Here is a 14,214-nt window from a genome sequence, read left to right as displayed (position 1 = left end):
TCTTAAACTAGTATAGCAATTACAAAATTACTACGCTTCGTATAAAATCAGTGCATAAAGATAATTGATGTGTTAAAGTTGAGGTAGCCATACACGTAACAAAATACCATATTCTATTGATACATGTCTTTAAGAAATGAAAGCCACAAAAACGACTTTACAACACTGATTACAGAAACTGATGATAAAAACCACAGTAATGCACGAATGTATTGTATACTTTGTAGGAAAATGACTGTTTCCCCTTAAGGCACTTTAAGTCAAAAAGCTAAGACCGTTTAAGTATTTAGTCTACTGCATTCGTTGCTCCCAATACGGTTTCCTCTACATTGGAGAGACCAAACGCAGACTGGGTGACCGCTTTGCAGAACACCTTCGGTCTGTCCGCAAGCATGACCCAGACCTCCCTGTCGCTTGCCATTTCAACACTCCACCCTGCTCTCATGCCCACATGTCCGTCCTTGGCCTGCTGCATTGTTCCAGTGAAGCTCAACGCAAACTGGAGGAACAGCACCTCATCTTCCGACTAGGCACTTTACAGCCTTCTGGACTGAATATTGAGTTCAACAATTTTAGATCATGAACTCTCTTCTCCATCCCCATCCCCTTTCTAATCCCCCCGCCCCCCCTTTTTTTTACAATAATTTATATAGATTTTTCTTTTCCCACCTATTTCCATTATTTTTAAATGTATTTCCATCCATTGTTTTATCTCTACCTTTTAGCCTATTTCGATCCCTTCTCTTCACTCCACCCACCCCCACTAGGGCTATCTGTACCTTGCTTGTCCTGCTTTCTACCCTTAATTAGCACATTCCTTAGATAATATCACCACCTTCAATACCTCTTTGTCCTTTTGTCTTTGACATCTTTTGGCTATCTCCACCTATCACTGGCCCTCTATCCAGCTCTACCTGTCCCACCTCCCCCACCTTAAACCAACTTATATTTCACTTCTTTTCTATTTTTACTTAGTTCTGTTGAAGAGTCATAAGGACTCGAAACGTTAACTGTGTTCCTCCCTGCAGATGCAGCCAGACTTGCTGAGTTTTTCCAGGTATTTTTATTTTTGTTTAAGACAATTTAAGACCTAGAACTGAAATTTGAGACCTAAAACTGGTTTACTTCACACAATAGGCTTTGGAGAGGAATATAGCATAAGTGTTAAACCACTTCCCAGAGTTTAATTTCTACAGCATTTCTGCATTATTTGCTTTGACATTTAAACTACGAGAGACCTCACAAGTGTCCTCTAATCAAGCCATAAAATGCCACAGTGAGTTTCCTTCAACATTTGTTCTGGTGTAAAACCATAAAACATAACATTACTTTTGCCTAAGGCAATATGGTACACACCTAAAAAGAGAGGCTCACATAATATGATACATGTGCCTAACATATTGAGCTAATTGATTAATATACTTTGATTCCTTGATAATTGCACATAACTAAAGTAAAACTATTAAAATTATTAAACATGGACTTTCCTACATGCATCATGAAGATGTCATGAAAGTTTTCGTTTGATTCCAGTCAAATATTGAGAGATCTGCTTTTAGTTGAACATGACCTTTAAATTGGTTTTCACTGAACAATATCATACCTTGCAATCATTACTTGGGCCATAGACTTGGTTTACTTTCCATAGCTTTCCATCTGCATCTGCTGCCTGTTTGTTCAGTTTCTAAAAAGCATTGCACTACATTGACCTTGCGTTCCCATGAATGTGGCCAAAAGAGCCAAAAAATAATTATGGTTACTTTTCAGGCTGTCGGAGAGTCTGCTCTGACATCTATATTACCCAGTCACTCTTAAAGCCCCTAGCAACTAGCTTAGCTCTAGCCTTACAAGCCCCATCTGCAAGGACTTTTTCATTACAAATCCACCTATGCAGCAAAGCTGATTGACCCTTATGTGGTATGTCAAAATAAACTCTGAACTCCAGCTCCCTTTGTTCTGCCTCTCGTTAGTTTATCCTTAAGTTTATTGGCAGCCACCAAAACCTCACGATCTCAAATACTTATTCTAGTCCTGTGACTAGGCTTTTCTGTGGCCTTTATTTCATTATCTGCTATATTTAGGCTAGGCTTCTCCACCCATTTTTTTTGTCAGCAGAAACTACGACTATGAGAAAAACCTTTACTCTACATCCATTTTTATGACTGCCGGGATGACTACTACGAGATTGCCCTTCACGTTTCTACATGCACATTTATGTTTTCCAGGAGTACAACTGTGAGATCTCCCTCTTGCACTATTGAGGTTCTTTCTCCTGTAGGTGATCGTTTTGATGTAAGAGTCACTTCTGGACTCAAGATTAATACTTGCACTGTACTTTTTTAAATTTTCCCTCTTTGACATTATCCTGCCATCTCTTTTCTTGGGCATCATCTTGAACATTGAACCAATATTTAAACTTGGCAATAGATTTTCATGTATGCCTCACAATTATCACATCCCTCTATTCACTAGACCCCTTTAAAATATATGTCACCCAAGTACCCACTCTGGGTAATAGGCCTGTGAATGTGATGGCTCTGTTTTATGCCATAATCACTCATTTTATCAAGCAGCCCTTGATCTGCTAAAAGTGCTTTCATCCTCAATCTGCCCACCCTTGATCCTTTTCACAGAATCACACAGTGCAGAAGAGGCCCTTCGGTCCATTGAGTCTGCACCGACACATGAGAAACACCTGACCTACCTACCTAATCCCATTTACCAGCACTTGGCCCATAGCCTTGAATGTTATGACATGCCAAGTGCTCATCCAGGTACTTTTTAAAGGATGTGAGGAAACCCGCCTCCACCACCCTCCCAGGCAGTGCATTCCAGACCATCAGCACCCTCTGGATAAAAAAGTTTTTCCTCTCATCCCCCCCCTAAACCTCCTGCCCCTCACCTTGAACTTATGTTCCTTCATGACTGACCCTTCAACAAAAGGGAACAGCTGCTCCCTATCCACCCTGTCCGTGCCCCTCATAATCTTGTACACCTCAATCAGGTCGCCCCTCAGTCTTCTCTGCTCCAACGAAAACAATCCAAGTCTATCCAACCTCTCTTCATAACTTAAATGTTTCATCCCAGGCAACATCCTGGTGAATCTCTCTTCTGCACCTCCTCCAGTGCAATCACATCCTTCCTATAATGTGGCAACCAGAACTGCACACAGTACTCCAGCTGTGGCCTCACCAAGGTTCTATACAACTCCAACATGACCTCCCTACTTTTGTAATCCATGCCTCAATTGATAAAGGCAAGTGTCCCGTGTGCCTTTTTCACCACCCCACTAACATGCCTCTCCGCCTTCAGAGATTTATGGTCATACATGCCAAGGTCCCTTTGATCCTCAGAACTTCCTAGTGTCATGCCATTCATTAAATACTTCTTTGTCAAATTACTCCTTCCAAAGTGTATCACCTCACACTTTTCAGGGTTAAATTCCATCTGCCACTTATCTGCCCATTTGACCATCCCATCTATATCTTCCTGTAGCCCAAGACACTCAACCTCACTGTTAACCACCCGGCCAATCTTTGTGTCATCCGCAAACTTACTAATCCTACCCCCCACATAGGCATCTATGTCATTTATATAAATGACAAATAATAGGGAACCCAGCACAGATCCCTGTGGTACGCCACTGGACACTGGCTTTCAGTCACTAAAGCAGCCTTCTGTCATCACCCTCTGTCTCCTACAACTAAGCCAATTTTGAATCCACCTTACCAAATTACCCTGTATCACATGTGCATTTGCCTTCTTCATAAGTCTCCCATGTGGGACCTTGTCAAAGGCTTTGTTGAAATCCATATAAACTACATATCACTACCCTCATTTACACACCTGGTCACCTCCTCAAAAAATCCAATCAAATTTATCACATATCACTACCCTCATTTACACACCTAGTCACCTCATCAAAAAATCGAATCAAATTTGTTAGGCATGACCTCCCCCCGACAAAGCCATGCTGACTATCCCCGATCAAACCTTGCAACTCCAAGTGGAGATAGATTCTCTCCTTCAGAATTTTTTCCAATAGTTTCCCTACCACTGACGTGAGACCCACTGGTCTGTAGTTCCCTGGCTTATCTCTACAACCTTTCTTAAATAGCGGAACCACATTAGCTGTTCTCCAGTCCTCTGGCACCTCCCCCGTGGCCAGAGAGGAATTAAAAATTTGGGTCAGAGCCTCTGCGATCTCATCCCTTGCCTCCCTCAACAGTCTGGGACACAAATCATCCGGACCTGGAGATTTTTCCACTTTTAAGCCTGCCAATACCTTGTCACTCCCTATATCAATTTGCTCAAGAACCTCGCGTCTCTCTCCCCAAGTTCCATACCTTCATCCTCATTCTCTTGGGTGAAGATGGATGTGAAGTATTCGTTCAACACTCTACCAATGTCCTCTGGTTCCACCCATAGATTGCCCCCTTGGTCCCTAACGGGCCCTACTCTTTCCCTAGTTATCCTCTTCCCATTGATATACTTATAGAATATCTTGGGATTTTCTTTTACCAGCCAGGGCTTTCTCATATCCCCTCTTTGCTCTCCTAATTGTTTTCTTGCTTTTGTTGACGCCTGCATCTGATTCTGGGCTATTTTGAAATTTGACGATCACTGAGCCTCCTATTTTGTGACACTGTGGAATGTCTCATTGTTCTTTGAAGGCTGAAGGAGATAACTGTTTTTCCAGGACTATTTCTAAGGTAACAGACTTCTGATCCAACGGGCTCTACTTCTCATGAAATAGAACACCAGTTAGACCCAGTTGCCCAGCTGACAGGCATCTATCCCACAAAACACTTCATTCTGCTTTTACTTCTTGTAGGAAGCTGCAGTACCAATTCAATGCCTTGTTTTCTCTTTCGTAAAGTCATAACCCATATTTACATACCCACTTCATTCTTCCAGCAGGTTCATATGGTTCAGACTCCAAGAATATCAGAGGATAACCATGCCCTGCTAATTAACATTTGCTTTCTACAATTTTCCACAGTGGTCACGAATTTCGTTTTAAATCTGAGTTTCTTCTCTTAGTCTCCAATCTGCACCTTTAGGCACTATTCTCCGCTACCATGTTATAGTCTCGAAAGCCATGTAATGCAGATAGAACTGGAGCCAACCTTTACATATTTGATAAGCATTTATTTACAGAGATATACATTACAAACATGCACCACCTGCCCTAAACCAACAACCACAGTTTCAGTCTGTTCCTATTTATACTCTTTCGAGTTATCAGCAGTCACAGATTGCAACTCTTTGAGTACAATCACAGTTCTTGGTTTTCCGGGAGTGGGACGTGAACCCACAACCCTCTGAGTGAATCCCCAGTTAACGTCCAACACCTGCATATAACTGAACACAATTAATACACAGTTAACTATATATTGTGGGAATGTGTGTTTAAAAATCTTTTGAGAGGATCAGGCTCAGCAATGAGTTACTCCCATCCTCCAACATCCCCTCACCCTTCTTTTGCCAGATAGTTGAATATCTGACTGTAACTAATAAGAATGGGTGTTGTACTTGGCTCAATTTCACAGAATTAGTAAGTGTAACACAATTTTTTGGCTCAGTAAGATGGAAGGACATTTTGCCTATTGAGGTTACCTCTGATAATTTGTTATTGAGAAGTTATGGCAAAGATTATAAACACATCAGCAAATGCAGGCCTTCCACTGCTCTAGCTGGAGAGGTGATTTGAGTGAAAGAAGGGAAAACAAATTGCTGAATGCAACTCATCACTTGGGATACAAAGCAGGATTCAAACATTCAGGGAATTGTGTTCCCATGAGACGAAGCCTGTTTCGTTGTCATGTCAAACCCATTTTAAAAGTCTTTTTTTCCGCTTGATCCATGTCAGGCTTTGTGCAACATAAGGTTTTTTGTTAGAAATCAGGAAGTGTTGATGCTAAGGAGCACTGTTCCAGCAATCATCTGTAATAATTGTCCAGCTGTTGCACAAGTTTGTTTTCTGGATGAGCAACCTGCAGTCAAACAATCTGTTCCATTGGCATTATCTCGAGTTGTTTATCACTCAATCAGTATTTTACGCTGTATAGCCTCATCACTGTGGAGCAGTTTTCATTTAACAGTATGATTTAACTTGTGTGAACATCTAACTAACCCTGGACATAAGTTACATGAGGCTATTAGTAATTTGAAAGTTCATAGGATTGATGTTGCATCTAATATAATTGCAAAGTAGTATCAAATCTAGTTTCAAGTGTCTTTTGAAGGGTCAGCTGGACCTCCTGAACAGTTTATTTAAACTTGGAGTTGGAAAGGTACTGTGTGTACATCAACCACCTACACGCTAAAAACAGCTAAATGTTAATGGCTATGAAAAGGACTCTACAAGTTTGGCTCTTGGACAGGTGAATTCCAGTTGGAGCTATGCAGTACAAATACAGTACTTCCTTAAGTAACAAAACTGCAGTTTATGTCTCAAACATGATTTGTAACCTGTCCATTTGAAGCACATAAGACTTGCTAAAGACATTTTTTTAAAAACTCCTTTGAAGTTTTAATGTTCCAGGATTAGGAACCAAGTGAGTTTTTTTTAAGTCATGGCTGTAACTCTTCACTCATTAAGGGCTATTTTTTCAGCTTCGATACCTTTGGCTGAAATGTTGCTTACATTTGAAGCAACTGCAGGCCAGGAAACAGTGTTGGAAATTTGTTTAAATTTTGGGCTTCTAACAATGAATTGTTGCTCCAAGTATAATTCTGGTTCACCATGCCAGCAAAATGCCTTGACAATTTTGTCATGTCCAGCATGGTAACAGATTTTCAGCCATATAGAGGAGCTGACTTTTAACAGAATTTTTCTTTTAATCATGCTTTTTTGGCATACACTCAAACAATATGTTAGAAAAGTATAGCCTAATACTTTTGAACCCACTTACATCAACATCCTATAGTGAATCATCCTACATAATGTTCTTCAGGATGACCAGAACTTGCTGTGGAAATCTCCCCCATGCCCCATCCCCCCCCTTCCCACTCCCCTCACCCCCTAGATGAATTATTGTTCCAAAAACTGTTGTAAAGCTACCATAGTTAAGACAATTTTCTCACATTGGAATCTGGCTATCCACTTTGCAGGTACACGAGGCTAAAGACCTAGAGAAAGGCAGGCAGCAACAGCATCAACATCAGCTTCAGCAGTCTCCTGGACCTCATAGTTTAGTTGGATCTCCACAACTTGATAGAATAGAAGAACATTCTTGCAGACTGGCTTCTACAGAGGGAGAAGCGGATACCATGCAGGAGAAAACCCAATCTGGAATCTCAGAAACGGAAAATGGGACAACAGCAGACCATATAGAAGACGACCATGTAGCATCTGATTGTTCTTTGCATACTGCAGGTGTTCATATTTATTTGAAATTTTGGCTAAAAACTACTATTTAGAACCGTGTCAAAAAAATGTAAATCTGCAGAGTAGTAAAACTGCCATCCAGCCAAACCTAGTTACAAGAGAATATCACTATAAGAGTATTACAACTGAACATGGCTTAAAATAGTTTAATATCGTTTAATATGAGGTGTTAATTACTGTCACGGGAAAGGAACAATTGAGTAAGTAGACAATTAAGATAAAAGCAAAAAACTGCGGATGCTGGAAATCCAGAACAAAAACAAAAATACCTGGACAAACTCAGCAGGTCTGGCAGCATCTGAGGAGAGGAGCACAGTTAACTTTTCGAGTCCAAATGACCCTTCAACAGAACTAAGTAAAAATAGAAAAGAGGTGAAATATAAGTTGGTTTAAGGGGGGGGTGGGACGAGAAGAGCTGGATAGAGGGCCAGTGATAGGTGGAGATAACCAAAAGATGTCACAGACAAAAGGACAAAGCGGTGTTGAAGGTGGTGATATTATCTAAGGAATATGCTAATTAAGGGTAGAAAGCAGGACGAGCAAGGTACAGATAGCTCTAGTGGGGGTGGGGTGGGGGGGAAGGGATTGAAATAGGCTAAAAGGTAGAGATAAAACAATGGATGGAAATACACTTAAAAATAATGGAAGTAGGTGGGAAAAGAAAAATCTATATACATTATTATAAAAAACAAAAAGGAGGGGGAAAATCGGAAAAGGGGTGGGGATGGAGGAGAGAAAGTTCATGATCTAAAATTGTTGAACTCAATATTCAGTCCGGAAGGCTATCACCAGAAATTGAGACAGAGAGGTCAAGGAAGGGAAGGGAAGTGTCAGAGATGGACCACTTCCGACTAGGCACTTTACAGCCTTCTGGACTGAATATTGAGTTCAACAACTTTAGATCATGAACTCTCTCCTCCATCCCCACCCCCTTTCCAATCCCCCCCCCCGCCCTTTCCAATAATTTATATAGATTTTTCTTTTTCCACCTATTTCCATTATTTTTAAATGTATTTCCATCCATTGTTTTATCTCTACCTTTTAGCCTATTTCGATCCCTTCCCTTCACCCCACCCCACCCCCACTAGGGCTATCTGTACCTTGCTTGTCCTGCTTTCTACCCTTAATTAGCACATTCCTTAGATAATATCACCACCTTCAATACCTCTTTGTCCTTTTGTCTGTGACATCTTTTGGTTATCTCCACCTATCACTGGCCCTCTATCCAGCTCTACTTGTTCCCCCCACCCCTTAAACCAACTTATATTTCACCTCTTTTCTATTTTTACTTAGTTCTGTTGAAGGGTCATTTGGACTCAAAACGTTAACTGTGTTCCTCTCCGCAGATGCTGCCAGACCTGCTGAGTTTTTCCAGGGTGTTTTTGTAGCGGAGCTACATTTGGCTTTGTGCTTCAATCTTCCACTGCAGTATTATTTAAATGGCAAACATTCTTCCAGTTCTTGTTGTTGGTAAAGTTTCAGCTGCCCTTTTTAAACTTGGAGCAATTTCTTGGTCATTGGGTCAGCCGTACCCCCAGCTTCAGTTGCTGGTCACTAAATGTACTGGTCTGTGGATGAGTGTTAATTTCTCAGCTCTAAAGGAATTTTATGTGTCAAGGGCTGTATGTATGTTTACTCAGGGCTGATAGGCATTTTACTGTCTATCAGTTAAATTCCATGACTGCAGATTGGTCATGTTCAAATTAGCACCATTCTGCTATATCATAATTTTCTGTGTAAGTTGGAGGTGTCGCAGTACTTAAACCCACGGGCTTGTAGGCCACAGGTTCATCTTGGATATCCCGATAGGCAATTGATAGCCACGCTTGACCAAGGACTTATGGAATGACTATTACAGCAAAGGAAAGGAAGTAATTGTATACTTTTCTCATTACACCATAGAGGCGTTGACCAAACTTAGGAATAAGGCATTTGTAAATCCAAAGTTTTGTATGACACAGAGAAACTGGAAAAAAATATATCCTGATGCTATCACGCTTGCTCAGTTCTATGACTGTTTCTAAATGACGATTAATGGGTTCTACTATTTCTATTATGTGTGCCAGTGCCAAATTCCAAATTTAATGCACTTTCAGATATTAAAATGAGAATTTAGCATGCCTCAATGTTTTACCTGCGTGCTGTCTTGATCAAAGTTTCAGGCACTATTTTGGACTCTAACCACTATGTTTTAACTTAAGGGAATGTGGATGAAAATCCTGAGGAAGATGTGAAAACGGAAGATATTGTGGGACAAATATTGGAGGAAGTGGTGGCCATTGTGACTGGAGGTAGTTCATGGGATCTTGATGAAATAATTTTAATGACCCACCCCCAAATTTTTTTTCAAGAATTCTGTTTTTAAGCTGCAATGTGGAAACTGCGTGTGTTTTGCAGGCAGTAAATTTGGTGGGTGAGTTGTTGCCTGACCAGTTGAACCAGCTTTAGAGCTGCCAGCTCAAGATTAGCATGAGAAAATTTCATGAAAGTTAATATGTCTCCCATTGTTGAAAGCTGGTCTGTGGTTTTGTTGAACCAGGAATATATTCCTGAGTGGGGGAAAGAAAAGTCAATATTCTCGTGGAAACCAATTGTTTTTGAATGATAAATGTATATTTTATTTTTTGATTAATTGGGTTTGCTGTTGGAATGTTAAATAGGTCCTAAAATCAGATATTTCAAAGACATATGCTTTGGAACTAGAAAGCCTTTAACTTGTATGAATTATATAAGCTTACTTTTAAATAAGAAACTTTCCAAGAATTTAGCAAAATCTTATTAACAGATGAAAGTCATTCAAAGTAGTTGCAAACAAAACAATGGTACAAATCTTTGAAGAAATGCCAAAAAACATATATTTTCACACACAATGCGGCATAATTTAATGTTTGAATGGGACAGTTTTAAAAGATGCTGAAGTGCATTTTTTATACAGTTTTCCTTAGCTATTGAATAAATTATGTCCAGAAAGGTGTTTTGGTAATTTCTTTTTTGCTTAAGAGGTAGAAGCAAAAAACAAAGAAAATGGACCTGTGGAAGCAGCTTCTGAAAACCAAGCTGCTGTTGAATGCACTGAAAACCTGCAAACCAATGGAATCCCTGAAGGCTCACTGCCGCTGCCTGATAGTACTTCATTAATTGATAGGCAGTCCATACCGTATAATGATATACAGGTAAGGAACCTAATTATATTTTTTGCTAGAATCTCGGCTCTACTTTTTCAAGGACTCTGGTGCATTGACACTGAAATTATTAATGCTTATTTTGTGCTCCCTAGCTGGAGCTGTGGTTCAACCTGGTATAATTGTCAGAAACAATCTGTGCAAATGTGTATTTGAGTTGTATTTATGTATGCAGAAGTTTCATTTTCTTTGTTTAGCCTAAATCAAGAACACAATTGGTATGCAGGGTATTTGGAGAAATAAAGGGACAGGTAGTTTCCTTTTTATAGTTCAGTACATTGGATCACTCATTGTGTACAGAGTTCTATTTGTATCTGGTCTGTTGGGTCCTGCACTTTTTGTTGCAGTGCAATTCTCAAATCTTTTGGCAATTCAAGTAGGCCTGTTTATAATGCACAAATACTAATTTGGCAACAGTCAGAGATAAAAGCTATTTTTTTGGGTCTTTCTGTGTACTTTCAAATAAGGCTTGGAAGCTTAATTGAATTTTTTAATAAAAGATTTTTTATGAAGTTGAGCAGTAGCAATTTGTGCAAATGTAAGCACTACATCTAGTTTAGAATACCAATCAGAAATTTTATAAGAACCAGGACTGCCTTCGGAGCTCCTGACGATCAGGTCTGCTGCTGCTGTTCCTAACAGGCTTCACGTACTCCACTGCTCACAGTACATTCCTGCAGAAGTTACCATGTAATTTGTGGGCACCCTATGTTTGTTGCATATAATCTCCTCTAAAATAGCTTTTTCTCTAATATAGCTGATCGCTTATCTTGTAACTATTTTCAGTAAACTTTCAAGCTCCCCAGGAACTTGTGCTATATTGTACAGCCTTCATTCTTTTGGTGACCCCTCCCCCTGCTCCAAATTTTCAACCCTGCTCACTCTGTTTCTCAGGTTTCAACTCCATCTTCTTTAACCATCTTCAGCCCACACACCACCTACTTGTGATCTCATCATTACGGAATAACTGAATTACTGCATCTTAGTTACTTCCTTGTTCTTCAGTGAGTTCATGAAAATCTTGCTTTTTAAAAAAAATTTGTCAAAGGCAGTTTGTGCAAGTGAAGCCAACAGTCACCGTCTTTTATTTTTGGCTTAAAGTCCTTTCATTCTGCAACATTCTTGGCTGTGGCCCCTTCTCTGATCTTTGGCTCTTGTCTTGACTGAGGATGCAGTCCGTTGTGTTGTGTGGCATTACCACCATGCTCAAGGAGAAGTCGAATGACACCTGAAGAAACTGAAAATTAGCTGTCGGTGAGTGGCTGTTGGCCCCCATCAGCAGCAGTGTTGTATGCTACTGCAATCTGTAACTCAACAGTACAGCACATCCCATCCTCCATCAATCTGAAAAATGGCACAATGAAGAAGAGCAGCACTATGCATACACCTAACATGAGGCTACAAAATTGGGCTAACTATATGTTAAAGACCTTAAGCAGCTGGATATAGGTGAAACTAAGCAGTTCAACAGCCAATGGATTCAAGAGAAATTCTTAACTATGCAATTTCCCATTGAAAATGTTGGACTATAAGGTGGCTAATTGGAGGAGGCCCCATGAGCATACTCATTCTCAATAATGGCAGAGCTTGGTATGTGAGTGTAAAAGACAAGGCTGATGTATTTACAACCATTTTCAACCAGAAATGCCAAGTGAGCAATCATATTTGGCCTTATCCTGAGATCTCACCACCATCTTTCATATCAGGGCCCAAACAATTTGTTTCACCCTATGTGACATTAAGAGGCAGCTGAGAGCACTGACTCAGAAAAGCCTATGAGACTGATAACGTTTTGGCTGTTGTACTGAAGACCTGTGAACTGTAACTACCTGTTCTCCTCAATCTATTCCACCACAGCTAGGATAATATCCACCAAATGATTTGTTAAATTGCCCAATTGTGTCCTATCCACATTAAAAAAAGGACAAATTGAACCTACAAGTTACTCACCTATCATGAGTCAAGTGATGGAAGAAATAATTAATTGTGCCATCAAGTTGACACCTCCTCCAAGATTTTGCTTCCCCCAGAACACTCAACCACTGACCTCCTCATTATAGCTTTGATCTAGTCATTGATGCAAGAACTGACTGAGATTGAAGTAATTGCCAAAGGCAGCATTTAACCAAGCATGATACCAAAAACTGCAACAAAAGTGAGTTCCATGTGAAAACTCTTAAGAGATTGGCACTATACCTGACGGATGGGAAGATGGCCATAGTTACGAGGTGAATCATTACAGCCCTAGAACATCTCTGCCAGAGTTTTTGGTGGCAGTATTCTCAGTGACTTGCCCTCCGTCATAGGGTCAGAAGTGAGGTTTTTCAATGGGTCTACAGTGCTTAACTCCATTCACAGCTCTTGTGATAATTGACCAGACAATATTACCCTTTAAGTGCGGCTGTAGTGTACACTGTCTGCTGGATGCATTCCAGCAAGTTACTAAGGTTGCTTGGAAAGCACCTTGAGGACCCAAAACTTGAAATATCTAAAAGGATGAACACCAATGTTGTGGGCTCACTATCGTCTGTAAATTCCTTTTCCACATCTCTCACACTCCTGGGTAAGTATCTTGGAATTCCCTGCCTAACATCATCGCCACAAGGATTGAATTGGCTCAAGGAGAAAACATATCAGCAACTGGATGAGTACTGCCATCATCCACCATTACGCAGCTTATGGCCAACATTTATATGAAGCCTGTTAATGTCATAAAATATCTTTATATTTAGTATTCAGACCTGAATAGAAGGGAATTTGGAAGGAAGGTGAGATCACTGTCCAAAAGGTTGTTGTAAGGAGGCTCTTCAATATAAGTGTCAAGTGAAACAATGTAGGAGAATTTTGAGACAAAGTCGGTGAAGGCTAAAGTTTCTGTCACCAGTATTGTAGTGAAAATTGTTAAAGTTGATTCTGGAGTTGACGAAAGCATAAGTGAGATTGCCAGCAGCAATGGGTTTTATGGAAGGAGATAGTATTTCAGATGAGGAGGAAACGGGCTGATGGACCACAGTCAGGTTTGAAACTTGGCTCAAGGTCAAAAAGTACATTAGAGCTGTGTTGGGTTCGATGGCTTTTCAGGAAAAGGAATGGGCACAAGCCTCTGGGATTTTATGGAAGCCAACAATGATGCATTTGGCTGGTTGATGTTCTGCTAGAAGGTCAGATTCTGACTCATTGACAATTTCATGTCAAGACAGTCATGGAGCAGAATGGTGATGCAGAGATAAGGTCAGCTATTGTTTGCATAAGTATGAAAACTGATCAAATTATTGCGATAGCTGTGCTGGCCACGCTGAAATGGGTGGAAATGAAACTGAGGGGGAATTCTGCAGAAGCCACCAATGGAAGAAAGACAGTGGAGGAAGATGGTCAATCATCTTTAAAGTTGCAGAGAGGTGAAGGAAACATGAGGCAATGAATTGTCATCCAACATATTGCCCCTTACTCTACCATCAAGTTTTCCTTTGAAATATTATTAGGATTTTAGCATGCCCCATTTTCTACCCTTCTCTCCTGAAGGCATTTACAGTTTGCTCAGATGCAATTCCATAGGTGCTGATCACCCTCTGATACAAGTAGTCACTATTCAAGTTGGTGCTTTAATGGACAGCTTTGGCAAGTTATTTGACAATATTG

The 14,214-nt window shown here is 40.3% G+C and overlaps 1 protein-coding gene across 1 annotated transcript in view; it reads left to right on the top strand.

Moving 5' to 3' along the window:
- Nucleotides 1-14,214, top strand: part of LOC144688541 (brefeldin A-inhibited guanine nucleotide-exchange protein 2-like) — a 110,750-nt gene that overhangs the window by 41,205 nt on the left and 55,331 nt on the right. The window contains exons 6-8 of the mRNA XM_078555252.1: nt 7,117-7,381; nt 9,595-9,684; nt 10,394-10,566. Of these exons, the coding sequence (XP_078411378.1) occupies nt 7,117-7,381; nt 9,595-9,684; nt 10,394-10,566 (528 nt within the window). The remainder of the gene's footprint in view (nt 1-7,116; nt 7,382-9,594; nt 9,685-10,393; nt 10,567-14,214) is intronic.

The sequence above is a fragment of the Cetorhinus maximus genome, chromosome 13 (genome assembly GCF_964194155.1).
Source record: "Cetorhinus maximus chromosome 13, sCetMax3.hap1.1, whole genome shotgun sequence".
NCBI lineage: Eukaryota > Metazoa > Chordata > Chondrichthyes > Lamniformes > Cetorhinidae > Cetorhinus > Cetorhinus maximus.
Note: the sequence above shows the minus strand (reverse complement) of the source record. Positions and strands in the feature narration are given on the sequence as shown.